Source organism: Diospyros lotus, chromosome 7 (genome assembly GCF_014633365.1).
Source record: "Diospyros lotus cultivar Yz01 chromosome 7, ASM1463336v1, whole genome shotgun sequence".
In the NCBI taxonomy this organism is placed as follows: Eukaryota; Viridiplantae; Streptophyta; class Magnoliopsida; order Ericales; family Ebenaceae; genus Diospyros; species Diospyros lotus.
Genome location: NC_068344.1, coordinates 35,225,546 through 35,245,100, shown reverse-complemented (window position 1 = coordinate 35,245,100; position 19,555 = coordinate 35,225,546). Strand labels below are relative to the sequence as shown.

At 36.0% G+C, this 19,555-nt stretch overlaps 2 protein-coding genes across 2 annotated transcripts in view; both read right to left on the bottom strand.

The window, feature by feature from the left end:
- The window catches only part of LOC127806930 (toMV susceptible protein tm-2-like), an 83,695-nt gene that overhangs the window by 28,620 nt on the left and 35,520 nt on the right, over positions 1-19,555 (bottom strand). The gene's annotated exons all lie outside the window — the stretch shown is intronic.
- Positions 8,898-12,718, bottom strand: LOC127806929 (toMV resistant protein Tm-2 netted virescent-like). The gene is made up of 3 exons (XM_052344544.1): positions 9,542-12,718; positions 9,319-9,375; positions 8,898-9,166 (listed from the first exon to the last, which is right to left on the bottom strand). Exons 1-2 carry the CDS (start codon positions 12,273-12,275, stop codon positions 9,347-9,349), a joined length of 2,763 nt encoding a protein of 920 aa, XP_052200504.1. The 5' UTR covers positions 12,276-12,718; the 3' UTR covers positions 8,898-9,166; positions 9,319-9,346.

Here is a 19,555-nt window from a genome sequence, read left to right as displayed (position 1 = left end):
TCTCACTAACAAGGGGTGGATTGTACTCTCATCCACATGTATATGTGGTGCACTAATGACTAACTCTTATTATGGTTAACAATACATGGTTTTAATTATTTCTCCATTTAACACATTTCATATTATCATTTAGCAATAATAAGTGCCAAATGTAGTATATATATACCATATAAGTATCAACATTCACAGTCCACAATATCATGAGTCATAGTCTTCCCAAATGAAATTTTAAGGAAATGCAATCAACCACAAATGTCAATATGCGCAAATCAGACAAGATAGACTATATTTTTCTGAATGCAGATAAAGAATGAATTCATGCATAGAATACCAGGATAATGGAAGATATGAATGCAGCAATTACAACGATAATACAATTCATTCACTTACCGTGATATGCAAGATTTGGAAATCCCTCAAACACCTCATGGCTAGAGCGTGTCAAAATCATCTATCAAAATTATCAATTACATAAGAATTAAATAAATACAAAATTTAAATCACTTAAGCTTCGACCAAACCTGAAAGCTGCCACAACTAAGCCTGACCCAAAACAGTTTATACCAGCCACTATCGTCTCCACCAACAACTCTCGACGACCGTTGTCGACAGTTGGTAACCACTGTTGGTTGGAGGTTTCTACGATCCAATCCTATCGTTAGAATCGCCAAGCCAAGGAAGTTAATATATCTAAAAATGGACTAGATCTCATAGCTGGATTTTCGTAGATCTAATTTTTAATTTTTCGACCAGATTTGAAATACATTGTCAGGCGTCGTCGGCCACCCCGGCTAGCATTTTTTGGCGATCTGGGGTGGCCACTCAACACCCTTACCCCCTTCTACCAACATGCCTAAAAACCAGCAAGATCTAATGGTTAGATCTTTGTGGATCTTAGTTTAAAGTCTCAACCAACCCAACCCACATGTATATACATATATATTTCATGATTCTTATATTGAAAATAAAGCTAATAAAACTAAAAGATTTGCCTTCTTGTAGATCGAGGTTGCTTTTACGGTGAAAATGTGGTTGGATCTAAGATCGAAGTGTTGGTTTGCACAAAATTGGTTGAGAGAGAGAAAGAAAGAAACGGGCAGAATGGAACAAGAGGGAGGAAGAAATTGAGAGCCTTAATGGCTTTCTATAGCCATGTGGGCCTAGCTCCCACCCTTGGGCCTTCTCACAATAAGGCCCAACTTTTGGGCCTTACAATCTCACTTCTTTACAAAAAAATCGTCCTCGAATTTTAGCTATGACCTAGGTGTCGAACAGATATGGATACTTCTTTCTCATGGCACTTTTTGATTCCCACGTAGCCTCGTCCTCCGTGTGGTTTTGCCATACCACCTTTACAGAGACAATATCTTTGTTTCGAAGCTTTTTTACTTACCTATCAATGATGTGCTCCGACTGCTCTTCATAACTAAGATCCTTATCTATTTGCACTATCTCAATAGTCGGTGGGGGGAGGACTTGGAATGGATCGGGTTCATGCTTCCTCAAAATTGACACATGGAACATTGGGTGTATATTCGCAAAAACGGGAGGGAGATCTAATTAGTGTGCTACTGCACTTACTCGGTCCAAAATCTCAAATGGACCAATGTACCTAGGGCTAAGCTTCCCTTCTAGCCGAACCTTATCACCTTTTTTATAGGTGACACCATAAGATATACTATATCTTTGACTCCAAACTCTAAATGACGCCTACGACGATCCGCATAGGATTTTTGTCAACTCTGGCTGCCAACAGCCTTTTTCTAATCAATAGAAGTTGCTCCATAGTCTTATGGACTTTAGTTAGCCCAATCAGCTGAACCTCACCTACCTCGAACCATTTTACTAGAGTCCTACATCGCCTACCATAAAGTGCCTCATATGGGGCCATCTGGATATTAAAGTGATAGTTGTTATATGTGAATTCGACTAACGGTAGGTTCTTCTCGCAATCACCCCCGAAATCCATGACACACACTCTAAGCATATCTTCCAGGGTTTGTATAGTCAGCTCAGATTGCCCATCAGTTTGAGGGTGGAATGTTGTGCTAAAGTTCAATTCCATCCCTAGGGCCTTTTGGAACTTTCTCCAGAATCGAGCGATAAACTGAGGTCCTCGATCGAAGATAATGGATAGTGGAATTCCGTGCAACCTAACCACATAATTTAGGTATTTTTGAACATACGAGGTACTGTATAGCTGGTGTTTACAGGTATGAATAGAGCGCTCTTGGTCAATCTATCTACAACTATCCATATGGAGTTGCTACCCTTCCTAGATGTTGGTAATCCTACGACGAAATCCATGGTGAGTCTCTCCCACTTCCATTCAGGGATTGGTATCTTTTGAATCTCTCCACTCAGCTTTTGATGCTTCCCTTTCACTTGCTAACACTACGTACCAACTTACGAACATTGCCACATCCTCATTCAACTTATTCCACCAGTACAAGGTCTTTATGTCCTTGAACATTTTGTTTGCACCAGGGTGTATGGTGTATATCATATGATGTTTCTTTATCAGCACACGTTGCTTTAAGCCATCCACATCAGGAACGCATAAGTGCGCTCCGCACCTTAAAACCTCTTCAGAGTTCATTATGAACTCCTTAGTCTTGTCTTCACTAACCTTACCTTTACGAGCTACATCCATCAACTTGGCCAAGGATGGATCCCTAGGTTGAGCTATCTTAATTTCCTCAATCAAAGTGAAACAAAGTTGGACATGAGCCAATAACACATATGTATTGCCCAACCTGAAACATATACCACTCGCTTCCAAACTATGCAGTTCACGTACTAGAGGTCTCCTAAGCTCGACAATGTGGGCTTAGTTGCCCATCTACTGCCTACTTAGGGCGTTCGCTACTACATTAGCCTTACTCGGGTGATACAATATAGTGCGGTCATAATCCTTGAGGAGATCCGTCCACCTCTTCTACCTTAAATATAAATCTTTTTGCTCGAATATATATTTTAGACTCTTATGGTCGGTATAGATCTTGTAGGTCTCACCATATAGATAGTGTTGCCATAACTTAAGGGTAAACATCACTGTTGTCATCTCAAGATTGTGGGTGGAGTAGTTTTGCTCATGCCTCTTCAGCTGCCTTGAGATGTAGGCAATGACTCAACCATGTTGCATTGAGACACAACCAAGTCCAATTCTAGAGACATTGCAAAAAACGACATAGCCACTTTTCCCTGAAGATAAGGCTAACACTGGAGTCATAGTCAGACTCTCCTTGAGTTTTACGAAACTTCTCTCACACGGATCAGATCACTCAAACTTAACATTCTTTTGGGTCGAACGAGTCAATGGGGAGGCTATCTTTGAAAAATCCTTCACAAATCTATGATAGTAACCGGCTAGGCTTAAGAAACTACGTATCTCACTAGTTAAACTAGTATAGTTATTCTGCATTAGATATCGAATAATGAGAACACGAAATTTTTTAAATTTCTATACAGTAAATGAAAATATTTCCATTACATAATGTGTTTTTTTTTTTCCTTCAAATTTTCACTTTTCATGGCATAGCAACATCATATCCATAGGTCTCATGTCTAAAGATGTTTACATTATAGCAATGGTTGAACAAATCAGGAATTCATAACTGTCAGTGCTAAACCAACTATGACACATCTCACATATATTTCAAAAAGAAAATGAATGCTAATTTTTGTTTGCATAACTCTTTTCAAGTTATTGCTCACCCTTGAAAGCTATAAGTTCACCATTTCAAATTAAGATTGATAGAGATGTTCAAAGAGCTAACCCATAGTTGGACAAAGCCACAAAGAGAACGTCAAGATATGTAGAGTTATTAAGTGTACTAAAATCCCTAATTAGCATTGGGTATTGAAACTTTTCATTCTCCGATACTTTTGGAAAGTGAGTGTGCAAAGTGTAAGAACAAAATAGAAAAGTTTTGATAATGTGAAAAGGCAAAAAGAAAAAATAACAAGATAGAATATTATTTTCTAATTAAAATGGAGAAATTTCAGCAACATATATAGTTTGCTGGGTGAAATTTTTTGAATTGTCTGAAAGGGTAGTTACATTAATTACTAGTGTATCCTTACATGTTTGTATGTATGAATGGCATCTAGTAATTTATTATTTTTAAGTATAATTTTCAAAGTCTTGTATATATGATTGTTCTCATGTCGTTAAATTCATAAATGATATGATTGAGAAACAAATTAAATTAAAAAAATATTAAAAATAGTACTCTTACAATTTGAACTCTAACTTTATCACATGTCATTAATCACTACTTTAGTTGTAAAAATAGGAATGTGGTGATAATGTGAAATTTGTCTCGTTCAGCTGTGAATGCTAATAAATTTATTCATAAAGTGTATTTAATTCTTTGAAACGATTATTATTAGGGTAAATTTAATGCATAATATTTGAGATTTTGTTAAATTGTATTGAGTATTCTCATTTTAAATATTTTATTAATTTCTTTTAACTTCATATATTGCATAACACAAAATCACTTCTTGTCACTTAACTTATATTAATTTTTTAAATTTCAAAAATATCTATTCTTTTAGTACCCCATAATTATACACATTAAAGAAAAATAATATTCACAATTGACCATAGAGAAAGAAACCCCATCACTTGAAACTCATAAACCCATAAAGAAAGATATATACACAAAAAAGGAATATAAAGAGGGATAAACATAGAGAGAGATAGGTGGTATCTATATATATATATATAAAAAGATACTTATTATCAAATCACTATTATCATTATTGTTGATGGCCTTATCAAAATCATTTTTGGGCTTTCACGATGTTTATTCAACAATGGCTTTAATCGTCATCAAATAGAGAAAAGAGAAAGAAATGATAACGGGGGATATGAGAGAGTACAACGGAAACTACTAATTAGCGTGTCCCTAGTTTTAGAGCATGTTATTAAGAAATAATGGGAAATAGGAGAGAGAAAGAGTGCATGGGTTTATAACACCTCGCTTTCTTGAGCATGTTATAACTTAAGATAATTCTAGAATAATAATTTTTTTTAGTCAAACTACTGTTAAATCATATCATTTCTTAGATCCATCCCACAATTTTCATACATCTATCTCGAAAGAAAATAATCATAAACATCAAATGCAGAAAGTAGAATCGAACCTTAACTTTAACTTTAATCATAAATAAGGTTATACATCATCATTCTTCAAAACGTTCAGAATTTAAAGGAGCAAAACTTAAATATATGGGCTACATAACATACATTCAATTTATCATGCACTTTGCTAAGTGTCATTTCATGCCTCATTCATCCTTATTTCTGTTACAATCTCCATCTGGAACATTTGAATATTTCAAGAACAAAAATCAAGTTAGATAATGAATCATCTAAGTAAAGGAACAAAAAACATATTTCGTGAATAGATGTAAAATGTCATTTTTCATTTCATTTCGATTTGAGTTGACCATACCTTAATGTTACTCTCTATTTTTACAGTTTCCTTACCAGGCCGAGGTGTATAGGTGTACTTTTGGAAGAGCAGCGGTCATAGCCCGTATTCTCAAACCCTTATGCGAATGCATGGTCAACAATATCATCGTGTACATATGCATATTTTATAATCAATACATATAAATGCAATATATATGATATACTCACATCAAGGCACAACAATATGATAAAATCATTTACATAAAATCGGATTTTGGAGTTGAACCACTTACTTAAATCGTATTTCATAACATCTTGATTCTCGTGCTAGGCGTCTAACGTACTCAATTTAGATCGTCAAAATACATTGCCCATCATATTTATTCAAGAATATAAATATTTTATTTTTCTTAAATTTCTCATAATTTTTTTCTATTGCTTTCTATTTTTTCATAATAAATTCAAATTAAATATTTCTCAAACATTTTTCTATAACAATTCATAAAATAATTTTTCTGATTTTCTAAAATTTGCTAAAAAATATTACTCACCTGAACTTAGTCTCTCAAGTTTTCTCAGTATGTGCGACATGTCTCGATTTTTGCACACAATCTTGATTCTTGAGCCCTACCTCGATTCTCGAGTACTACATCGATTCTTGTACACTAACTCGATTTTTGTGTACCACCTCAATTCTCATGCATGACCTCGATTTTCATGCCCAATCTTGAAATACGTGCCGATCAATTTCCTAGCTTCTCGCATACTCCTTAAGTCCCAAATAAATTTCCAGAATTTTCCCGACCTTTCTGAAATTTTTCTGATATTTTTTCCATTTTTTCAGATTTTATATTTCTTTCTTTTCTTTTCTTTTTTTTTTTCTTTTTCCTTTTTCTTCTTCCTATTCATCTTCTTCCTCCTTCTTCACTGCGACCTACGCATGCGCCTCCTGCTCACAGCCACTGCAGCCGGCCACCACCTAGCCTCCGTCGCCGCCAACGCCTGCCCTCTGGCTGCCTCCGACTGCCGCCATTTACCCCGGCCTCTTGCGTGCATCCGGTCGCCCCAACTCCCAGCTCATGCGAGCTACCGTCGCGCCCATCCGCTGCGAGCTCGAGGCCATGGCCGCCGCTGTGGTGCGACCAAGTCTAGCCGCATCGGCCTCATCCGAACCGACGCTGATGCTGCTTCGCCATTTGCAGCAGTCGCTCGCCTTTTGCCCGAGCTGCCATGGTTGCGGCTTGCCACCATGGATGCTGTCTACTTGCTATGGCCAGCTCCGGCCACCATCGATTGACCCTTTCTCACTCGCTTCTCACTAGCTTGGCCCAAGCTCTCTTTCAAACTCCCAGCTTCTCTCAGTTCTTCCAACTCTCTGCCTCAGCTTTCTCTTCTCTGATCTCTTTCTGCTCTCGGCCTCTTCCATTTGCTTCCTCTTTTATAGCCAATGCACCGAATTAAATTGCCTTGCCCACCACACTTTCTCTGCAATCTCTCATTCCAATGCCATTAAATGGTGCAAATTTGTCCCTCAATGATGCAAATTTGCCCCCCGTGTCTCACTCGTATACATATATACATTATATATATCTCACACATTTAATCTGCATATTACATCTTTATTACCCTTGAAAATTTCTTAAATTACAAATATACCATCTAACGTCTAATAAATTTGCATTATGATACTGTAAATACAAAATTAATAATTCATAACTTACGATTTTATCTCAGTGTCCTCACCAAGCTATTGTCTCATCCCAAAATCACCTCAGGGTTGATCGTTACAAAAAATCGAAACCCTCTCAAAGTTTCGTTGACTTCTCGGAAGTCCCCTATAATTATTTAATTTTTTAGCCTAAATCATAGCTGTATTTTATCTGTACCGAAAATTATCTTAATTTCGATTTCTTTTAATATTATAAATCCTATCTCGGAACACTCATCGCGACCTTATCATTTTCCATAGATATTTACACTTCGGAGCATTTCTTGTAGTCGATTCGGCACTTATAACTGTAAGAAATTATACTTAAATTCTTAATTTTTTGATAATTTCACCTATAGTCTAAGCTAAAGTTACTCTTGGACTCTTTAAAAAATTTGAGAAATTACAAGGTTAGTATAAGCAGAAGGGTAAAATGGTCTTTTTAGATATTTTTTAATGCTAAGTGAAGACAAGATAATATTTTTAAAAAATAAATGAATATTCAGTATAATTTAATCAAATCTTAAGCATGGTGTGTGAAATTTCTTCTTGCTATTATTATTTGATAAAAAAAAAATTAGATGACTAATACACAACACGTAAGTTGATTACTTACAATTTAAAGTATGATTTCACTTGCAATCTATTGGATGATTCAAATGGCCAATCAATCTCTAAGCACCATGTTTGGATCCATTGATCTTTGGGCTTTAAGTGTCAGTCATTTTTGAAGTTAAAAGGCAAGTGACAAAAAATTCAAATATTAGTCATTTTAATTCCAATGGACAAGACTTTGATCATCATGAAATAGATTTTGATACTGAGCAATTTTATGACCTAATTCGAGTTCATCCAAGTATCAAATGGCATAATTTGTTGAAATCCACATTTATGAAATTACTGTTAGAATTAAGATCTTTGTGCTTAAGAGTAATATTTTTAAAAAAAAATCAAATATATTAATAGATGAATATGAGCATGAATGTGAGTATACGAAAAGAGATTTGATAAAATACTCAAATACATATTTGTTGCCATTTATATTTTGATGAAAGCAGTATTGGGCTGCCATATCAGTGGAGGGATGCATAGAATCAGACATCAAACCATTTTACAGCACATTGCTGACAAATGTCAAACTCAAATGGACGAATTATGGATTCCAAATTTTATTTATTATTGTGAGTTCAGTTATCATCTGTTGAGATGCTTGGTCTAAGGCATTAGATTAAGGTTTTGATATGCAAGGGGGTGTAGGTTCAAATCCACATCATCTATTCTCTTTTTCATAGATTTAGCCAAGAATAAATTATTTTTTATATGTCCGAGAATAAATGTTGGCCTAATTAATAAGTAATAATCAATCTTAATTTAGATAAGCCTTTAGATCTAATATTGATTATGGATTAGGGAAAATGAAACAAAAAGTAAAAATGGGAAACTATTAAATGTTGGCTTAAAGTTATAAAATATCAATGCCACAAGTATAAGGTTAGACTTTTATTTTGGTTAATTACAAAAAAAAAAAAAAAAAACTTTTAGTTTATCTTTAATTTTTAATTTTTTCAATTATGCATTAAACTTTCCTCCTTTACTTTCAATTTTAAATTATGATTTATGCCATTACATTTTATTGTTAATTGTGTCGAGCCTTAATGCGATAGCAAATTCTTCTGTCACACTCATTAACAATAATTATAACAAACTTCAAAAATTCGTGAAGAATTCAAGACTTTTTTTAAATGCCGGTGGAAGACAGTGTTACAATTAATATTTTGTATTTTTTTTAATTATGAATACACAACTAATGAACTGATTGACTATTGACGGTTTGAAGAAACCAATATATGTAAATTTATTAAATATCAATCAAACCCACTGATAAATTCAGACATCTAAAGCATATACCATTCCTTCTCATGTGATGAGAAGCAATGAGCCGAAAGACATCATGTTGCAAGAATAGATTGAGGAGCAAGCAGTTTGAAGATCAAGAGCCCATGTATTCATCATCCTTTAGATAGTGCTTTCATCTGTGAAACGTCGCAAATTCAATCAAATTATGGCATTATCACCACATGTGAAGTCCTTCAACTCTGAGTTGTAGTTAGGGTAAATATCTATTCTGAGTTGTTTTCTTGAAAGCATAATTGAAAGAGTAAAAGAATTGGGTAAGGACTTAAACCTTCCAAAATGAAGTCATGGAAATGAAGTTACGGATCTGCATCCAACTCGTCGCGGCCTGATGGAATTTACATGTATGTAACAAAGCCAACCCCATATTTTGTGAGAAAAATGCATAATTTCCAAGCACATGAAACAAATTAAAACAGTGAACCAATGAATTGGAGAGACACATATACCCATAATCAAAAGAATACAAATGAAACACAACAAATGTTACTGACCTGACATGAATGGGTCAATCATGATTATATTTCTGATTCTATCTGGAACTTTCACTGTCGGTATGGAATGAGAGAGGGTAAGGTGCTTGAGTTTGGGCATTGCTCCTTCCTCAGCTACAAACTCCTCTAGACTATTTGCAAAAATTCTCAATACTTCGAGTTGAGGAAAGCTGTCAGCTTCTCCAGAGCATACCATCTTCTTCTTCCCAAGGTATGAATCAAATTCAAGTACAAGGATCTTAAGTCTAGGTAGTTTCTTCAAAATCACCATTGGGTCCATTTCCAGCCTAGTGCCATGAAGGATAAGCTCTGTGAGGCATATTGGCAGTTTATCATGTCGTGCAAAATCCACTATGCCGCTGCCGTGCATGTATAACTTACGAAGGCTTACGTATCTAGACAGATCCAAGGCAGATTTCATATCGTCTGAGCTTATTATACGCAATTCTTCTAGCTTCTGTGACAGGGAGTTTGCACTTGACAATACCCCAATGATACGCTTAGTTATCAAATGGATTTCCAGTCTTCTCAAACTATCAAGTTTGTGCAACCAATTGGCCTCAAAATCTCTGACAGGCAATCCAAAGAGGGTCTGCAGGTTTGGTAAAGAAACTTCAAATGAATGGAACCTATGGCAATCCAAGTGGAACCCACAGACTGAAGAAGCCCTAAAGTCAGGAGGTAATAGAATATGTCTTAGTTGCTTCATTTTCCAGATGACCTCAGTGAGGATGACTGCCGCACATTCCTTTAGATCCAAGGTCAGCAAATTTTCCAAATTGCTGATGGCGTAAGGAAGCTCGATAATATATTCCCCTCCCAATTCAAGGTGATAGAGGTGTTTTAACTTCACAATTTCATTCATAGGAGCCCCCAGCCCACTTGGGTCCATCAAAATTAGTACTCGAAGAGATTTGTTGAAGTTTCTAAGACGACCTATCATTTTAAAATCATTGAAACATAATAAAGCCCGAAGCTTTGGAGTTTGATGATTTGAAGATACGTAGTTCCTAGCATCAATTTGAGAAGAGGTAGTGACTCTGCGTGGTGCAAGGCAATATGCACTAGTGGCTACATTATTCAGAGTGTTAAGAAAGTTCATCTCCCCAGCCTTGCTAATGGAAAGGTCGTGCAAGAGATCATGAATACGACAAAATCTAACTGTCCCGTCGCACCTCCTGTTGACAACTTGAATTAGGTTTCTACCAACTAATTGATTTAGGTAATCTTGCCCCACATCCTCAACCGCCCTTACTCCACTGTCATGGATAAATCCTTCAGCTGCCCATAAATTGATTAGTCTAAATGTGGAAATTTCGTGGTCCTCTGGAAATAGACCGAAATATAAAAAACATGGTTTCAACATTGAAGGTAAATCCTTGTAGCTCAAAGCAAATATCTTTGAACATTGGTTTCCATCTTTACCTATACTCTCTAATACACCTTTCCATGCTTGTATGCTTCTATCTCTTGATAACAACACTCCTGCTATAACTACTATCGCAAGCGGCACACCGCCACATTTCTTTAGTATTTTCTCACCAATGTTTTTCAATTGTGAGGGATCACCATCTTCATCATTGTCTTGTGGGGCAGCCATAACCACTTTGAAGAAGAGCTCTCTGCTCTTTTCTTCGTCTAAGTGTTGCAATTCATGTAAAAAATTTTGCCCACCAATTTGTCTACATATATCGTTGGATCGGGAAGTGATGATTATTCTACTGCCATTCATGGAATTAACAGGAATGCCATTTTTTAAAGCATTCCATGGTTCAATCTGCCATATATCATCAATTACTATCACATACCTTTTTAGGCTTAAATGGCGAAACAAATTACCCTCCAAGTCCTGTTTTTGCTGCTTCTCCGTCAAGCCAACTTGCCTTGCTATATCATGTAAAAGTCCATATGGATTTGGTTGTTGAGAGACATAAATCCAAGCTGAACATTCAAAACTTTTTCGAACAGAATTGTATACCTTTCTGGCCAGTGTTGTCTTGCCTATACCGGCCATGCCTCTAATTGAGATCACACGATGCACTGAATCTTGATCCGTCACTTTGGCCTCCAATTCCTTAATGTGTTTGTCCATACCAACAACATTTACTTCGTCAGTGTGAGGAAAAGTTCTTCTTGGATCCCATCCCTGTTTTCCAGGACAGCCAGTTGCATCTGGGACTTTATAAGTCTTTCTCCGGCGTTTTATATCCACCGCCCTTCGTTTTAGTTTTTCAATCTCCACCGCAAAGTCACGAACAGTTTTGGCTTTCCATAACCAACCAAGACGCCCCTTCCAGCCATTCCTTCTAGGTGGTGATAGCTTAGGGAAGTACTCTTCCATGATATCCTCCAAATCATAAGCAAGATCGCAAGTGCTCCTGATGAAGTCAGCCAATCCTCCGATTTCTGACTCTACTGCATCAGCATTTTCCAAGAAAGTTTTAATAGAACTCATCTCTTCTCGAATCCAATTAATGTTTTCTTCCAACTCAGACAAGCGAGAGCCTTCTCTTGCAATTAGATTACCTGCAATATCAGCAAGTTTTCGGACAACTCCTGAACTAAGCATTTCTGCCATGTTAGATTTCCCGGCAGCAACAACCTTCAATCGACCAGAACAAGAATGAAAGTGTAGTAGTAGAAATAAGGAGAACAACGCCCAAGAAGCCCACCAGCAAGTTCCCGGAATTAGCAAGAAGCCCACCAGCAAGTTCCCAGAAGACCAAGATTTCATTTTTATTAAGTCAATCCTTACATTAGCAAGGCCAGGAAAATGCTAGAGAGCCCGATAGGTTTATTGAAATGGGGTAAAAAGACCATTTTACCTCCACGCCCTGCTCTCTCCCTCCCATGGATTTCCTCCCCCTTTGCTTTGTGCGTCTACCCTAAGAGGCGAGCGGTGGCCATGGCAGGGGAGACGTGCAGAGGGGGGCAGTGGCCTGCTTTGCAAATTTGCAAAATAGGCGAAGACAAAATCGTCTTTTTATCTCTTTTCTGTGAGCCGTTCAATTGGCCCATTGGACCTTGTAGAATGACTCGCAACACCAACAGCTGGCAATGGCATAAAGGCAACATTATGCTTTCATTTTTATCCAAACAATCAACATGATGGATAAAGACAGCAGCCCAAGAGTCTTCAAGGACAATAGTGGAGGAAGAAGGATCCAAGGAAGATCCACCACCAGCTCTAAGATAGATTTTTCACATGTATTTTTCAATATATTATACATATTCAATGAAATTTCAATGTTCTGTTTTTTTTTTCTAAAATCTTTCTTACTGTGTCAATACTCAAAATTACTCATAAGTGAATTCAAATACATAAAATAAGGAAACAAATTATTTACAAATGTCCTACCTATCGGGGGGCATTCTCATGCAATCTCTCTATTGTTTTTAGGGAAACCTCTTTTGATAATGACCAAAAAAAGAGGAGAAAAAAATAAGAATATCTAAAATAGTGTTATTGTGCTCGGGGGGTGTAACGACCCGTTCCGAGTATCAGTGAAGTGTATGAACTCGAACTAATTAATTTATTTGGATAATAATCTTAGAGAATTGTGAGGAATTATGTATGATATTTTCAGGTGTTGTGCAAAGGAAATGGAAATGTGTAGAAGTCAAAGGCTTGACTTAAGAGGAAGTGGGACCCATAATTATTTGCAAGGTATGTGTGTGATGATTATTTGAAAAGTTTGTGGGGCCTAAATCAAACCAAGGTATTATTTGCATATAAGCATTTTTCCATTTAAGTTATTGTGTGTAAGGGTAGTTTTGTAATTATGGAGATATGGGATATATATATATATATATATATAAGTGAGGAGGGCTTGTTGTGCTTCCAAGAGAGATTGATCAAGTTGAGTTTGTTTCCCTTCTTCTTTCCTTGCTTATTTTTCTTAGTTTTTGATTGTAGAGTGAAGTATTTTTTTTGTTGTGGTTGCTCTTCAAGTGGAATCCTAAAGGAAAAGCTTCTAAAGGCAAGTTCTAAACTCCTTTTTCTTCCCTTTGATTCATTTAGCTTTGGTATTTTTCAAGAAAAGCTTGATTTGAAAAGCTATGTAAAAATTGTTGTAAATCTCTCAAATCCCTTGTTTGATTTTGTTGGTTTCATTTGGCTCTTGAAATAGAGGTTGTAATACCTTTTGGGATGAAGGATTATGGTGGAATTGGAGTTTATTGGAGTATTGGAAGGTTTGAAGGGTTTTGGGGTGTTTTGTTCGTCATTTTTAGGTTCTGGAGGTTCAACAGTCGACTCTGGGGTGTTAGGAGTCGACTTTTCATGAAGGGTTCTCTGCTAGGTTGACTCTGGACATGTGACAGTAGACTTTGCCTCGAGAGTCGACTTTCGGATGTCGAAAGTCGACTCCCGCGGTAGGCTACACTGCGCACCCTATACTATTTCGGCCATAACTTTTTGTGTAGATATCCAATTGATGAACCGTTTGAAATTTCATAAACTAGACTCGATAAGTATCGATTTGGTATATAATTTTTGGGTATTTGGACAAAAATTGGATGAGTTGAAGCTCGATGAACTAGAAGCTAGAAATTGAAATCTTCAATTCCAATCCAATAATGCTTTGATGTTTGAGGCATAACTATTTGTGGCATTGTCCAACTTGAAATGCATTTTGTATTTTCTAGCCAAGTAGGGCTATTTCTCCCTACATTTCCTTGTGGAATGATGCTGAACCTTATCGGGGTAGGTTCCAGATGATTGCTATTTGGGGTGGTGTTATATTTTGATTTATTTATTATTACACATTACATGGTGATGCATTGGGACATTGGGGTATGGGTTTGAATATATCTGGGATCATGTTTTGTGTCTAGTGGTGGCGTGAGCATTGACATGACATGGTTGGATTGGGAGTTGCTAAGGTGCTTATACATGGGGACACTTGGGATGGAATGAGCATATCAAAGCATGTTATAAATGGACTCTATCATGGAAATATATTTGGTTAGGATGGGGGTAATAATCTTTTGAGAATGCATTACTCCATTGATCGATATTACGGGTGCATAGCACATAGTGGAATACATGCGTGCATTTTGAATTGTTTTTTTGCATGGCATTAAATGTGCATGTGAGCAAGGGATATCCTAATAATGCCAGTGGGCTTATGCCTAGCTGTAGGGGATTTGGACCCATAATGCCGCCTGGTGTTAAACCAATGTGTGGGTGGATGTGAGTCCACAAGAATATGAAATGCCGCCTGGTGTTAAACCAGTGTGTGTATGGGTGGATGTGAGTCCACAAGAATATGAAATGCCGTCTGGTTCGAACCAAAGCGTGGGTGAACGAAGATCCACATCATTTATGCATATTGCATGGGTTTACATATACATTGACATGGAGCATGGCATTGGGCATGAGGATCAATAAGTAGCTACGGTGAAAATTTCTCAACCTAATCTTATTGTCTTGTTTCCAATGTTAGTCCCTCATGGTAAGGGAGTTTTTTATGTTGCGGTTGAGATATCATGTTATGCTTATCTTGATTCATTCATTATGCCTTTAATTGCTACATGAACTTGCTGAGCCTTGCGGCTCATATTGCTTCTTCGCATCATTTCAGGTAAAGGCAAGGGGAAGGCAAAGGAGGGTAGTGAGTCTAGCCAAGCTTGAGCGGGTGTTAGATATGTGTACAGAATCACTGCAAACCTATGGTCCTTGGGGGTTATTTTGGGGGTAAAGGGCTAAAAGTTGTAATTGAAGTACTTTATTTTTGTGCCCTTCTTATTATTTTGTTATGTATGGGTTGATGTGCCCGTTTAAAATATTGATGTAATGTTTCATTATTATGTAAGGTTTCGTTGTGTATATTAATAAAAATCTAATTTGAGATGTTTTGTTGAAGTTTGCATCTGTATCCTTTCTATGAGGGCTTCCTCTTGGAATTACTGTGTTTACAGAACTTTCGGGAGATGGGTCCTTATAAGGGGAGATTTGTCAAACGTTGTGGCAACTTACTAACATTGTATACTCAACCGAGGCTAGAGAGAGAGAGGAGAGGAGGTAAGGAAGGTAAAGCAAGCGGCTGCCTAGGCGGTGTTTGCCTTTTTCCAGCTGTGGTGGACAGTGATTACGAGTACTAGTAAGTAGATCAGGCCTCACTACCTTCATTCATCACTCAATTGTATTTGTGGCAGTTGTGGTGTTTGGGTTGCATCTGGGCAGCTGCATAAAATCACTTCTGACGCCAATATTGTCCCCTGATATTTTTATGAACTACCAATATGATCTATATGTTGATCAAACTCATAGCAAGATAGATATTGGGTTAGGCACTCTTCTCCAACCAATGGCTGAGATTTGTCATTGATGATTTAATTCAGCAGCTCTGCTATCAATTTGTTACTAAATTAGATGGAATATAAATCATAATCAAATCATCAATCACACACACAAATACATAATTTTTACGTGAAAAAACTAAATTTAAAAAAATAATAAATAAAAATAAAATAAAATATTACCAAGCAAGTATTACTGTAACAAAAGTGATATTGGTGCAATTAATTTTAAAATATTAGACATAAAATCATTTATAGGTATATACAAAAAATTCTATCATAATCAAAAGATGATTTATGAGTATATTCCTTTAAATGAAATAAATTTCAGTCAAAATCGAATTTAACAATATTTTAATCACAATTAAATTCGAAATCATAATTACGATCAAATTAAGAATTTCAATCTTAGTCAAATTTAAATATACATCACAATTATAAGGGTATGTTATCTTTGAAGTAGATTGTAGAATTGTAGCTGAAAATACCTTTCTAGTCTTGTAAAAGATATATTAATATCCTCTATTGACAAAAAAAATAGCATTTATGACATCATCCATGCCAAATGATAGATGGCTATACAAAAAATAAAATATGCATTGTACAAAGTGAAAATAGTAAGTCTACAAATTGGGATACAACAGAGATATAAGCAATAAGTAAAATATTGCATTGTACATAAAGAAAAGTAAAAAATGATAAGCAAAATGGGAAACATAAAGGGAAATGACTAACAAATAAGGGTATATAAAGGTAATTGTCATAAGGTGGTGATGGGATACTCCTATTTTTCTTTTTCAGTAAAAGCAAGCGTAGACTATCTACCGGATATGAAGGGTCTTGATCTGCCATTGTAACAATGGAGCCAAAAAGGACCTGTCAAGCTAAGCAATTAGCCAAGAAATTTTGTCTACTTTACAGTTCACATACATAATGTAATCAAGCATAGATTGAATCTGACATAAGAGTAGAAATATATGCTTAAACTAAAGAACAGGATAAACATAAGGGAGGATAAACCAAATCTGAAGGCCAGATATATCAGTTTTTGCACCATCTGAAACAAATATATATATCCTCTTCCTCTGTGCCAAGGCTTGCGTAAAACATTGAAGCAATTTTAGACCATAATAACTGCATAAACCAGCATTTTGCATTATTTATCAAATATTTTAATTTTTACCACAAAGACATGAAATTGAATAAAATAAATTCTTATTATATACAGGGAAGAAACCAAAACATACACAAAATTCCAAATCCAATGATATTCTACTCAGAAGACTTTCAATGTTCTCAAATAATCAAGTTTGTGTAACCAATTGTCCTGAAAAACTTTGACAAGTAATCTATAGAGGGTCTGAAAGTTTGGTAAAGAAATTTCAATCAAGGAAACTTATTTAAGTTGACTCCACATACAGAGGGAGCCCAATAGAAAGAGCTAAGAAAATATGTCGTAGTAGCTTTATTTCCCATGCAAAATTAGGAAGGATGACTTTGTGACATGTAAGACTTTTGAATCTTGGGATTTATTGTCCGTCCTTCATCTTTGATTTCAATAAAAGAGGTAAGTCATAGATGAAGATTTTATCTTACTATACAGTGACAAAAAGTCGAAACCACAATATATTAGTGTAAATCTCAACTTATCACAGACCGACTACTCGACCTGTGCACTAAGGGCTTTTAAGACTTTTGAATCTTGACTTCATGAGAGGGGGAGGTAATGCAAGTATTTAAAATTGTCAACTTCATGTAGAAAAGATTTGGAAATCTTGTCTTCCATTGCACTTTGCACTTGAAGAGATTTTTAAGTGTCCAGTAAAAAAAAGACCCTTAACCTGATTTTTTTTTTTTTCTCAAATTTGATAATCTATAGAGGCATAGTTGCCAAGATTACTTTAATGGATAATGACTCGACGTGCACTAGGTAATGAGCATAAGCAGGTACCTCACTAATAGTGTTAAAAAAAAAAAAAAAAGTTGATCTCCCTAGTCTTCCTAATGCAAAGCTCATGGAAGATATCATCATGGATATGACAACTTTGAACGTCTTTGTAACAACTTGAATAAGGCTTCTACCAAGTAGGTGATATAGGTAATCTTGTCCCGCATCCTTAAAACTCTCTTACTCCACAGCCATGTAAAAATTCCACAGCTATCCATAAATTAATTATTTTGATGCACAAATCTTATAGTCCTCTAGAAATATGCCAAAGCATGAAAAACATAATTTTAACTTTGAAGATAAATATTTGTAGCTCAAAGCGGAGATCTTTGAGCATTGATCTTCTCCTTGACCCATATTCTCTAATACCCTTTTCCATTCATGATCAATTCTATCTCTTGATAACAACAGGCATGTAGTAACATGCCATCTTTCTAGTATTTTCTCACCTATATTTTTTAATTTTGAATAATCACTACCTTAATCATTGTTTTGTAAGACAGTCATAATCATTTTGCTTATAGTTCATGCAGAAAATTTTGCCCACACTCTAGTATAATTATTCTGCATTAGATATCGAATAATCATTTTTTTTTCTCCAAATTTTCACTTATCATGGTATAGCAACATCATATCCATAGTTCACATCTCTAAAGATGTTTGCATAATAGCAATGGTAGAACAAATCATGAATTCATAAATGTCAATACTAAACCAACGCTAACACATCTCAGATATATTTCAAAAAGAAAGAAATGCTGCCTCAAGAGCATAGATCAATTGACAAAGAAAGAATGCGCTAGGGTGTTGTTCTTTGAGATATTAGATTATTTGTTCGAGAACTAGTCATGGGAGAAAGTTCAACAGTCAGGGCAATGCTGAAAGTTGAAAAATCGTCTGCTAACCTCACGTTTGCAGAAAGGCTAGGGATTGAATTAGCTGCTGGGTACTTTGATTGACCTCTCCTATAGGAATCGTGAGGCCAAGCTGCGAGGGGCGTTTGTGATGGTGTATTAATAAAAATAAAAAGAAAAGAAATGCTAATTTTTGTCTGCATAACTCTTGTCTCGTTACTGCTCACACTTGAAAGCTACACTTCACCATTTCAAATTAAGATTGATAGAGATGTTCAAGGAGCTAACCCATCCTTGGAGAAAGCCACAAAGAGTTAAAAGAAAGAAACAATTCTTCGCCACCTCCACCCCACACACACAAAGAGTAACGCCCCGCTTTCTCGAGCGTGTTGTAAATTGAGACAATTTAGGGACAATAATTTTTTTTCTTTTCAAACTTAATTCTAAATCACATCATACCTCGAAACTCGTCTCAAAATTCCCATACATTAATCTCGAAAGAGATTCACTATACACATCAAATGCGGAAACAAAGATCAAAACTTGATATCTTAATATTAATCATAAATAAATTCTTATATCTTCAACATTCCTCAAAACGTTCAAAATCTAAAGGAGTAGAACTTAAATACAGGGGCTACGTAACATACATTTCATTCTTCATGCACTCTGCTAAATGCCACTTCATGCATCATTTATCCTCGAATCTGCTACAATCTCCATCTGGAACGTTTGAATGTTCCAGGGGCAAAACCCAAGTTAGATGATGAATCATTTAAGGGTACATAATACTATGCAGTGTGTATATGCAATGTCTTTCCTCGTAGGTGTCAACTGCACCACTCATGCTACCTACTATTTTTGCAGCCACCTCTTTCGATGCCGGGGTGTATGGGTGCACCCTTGGTA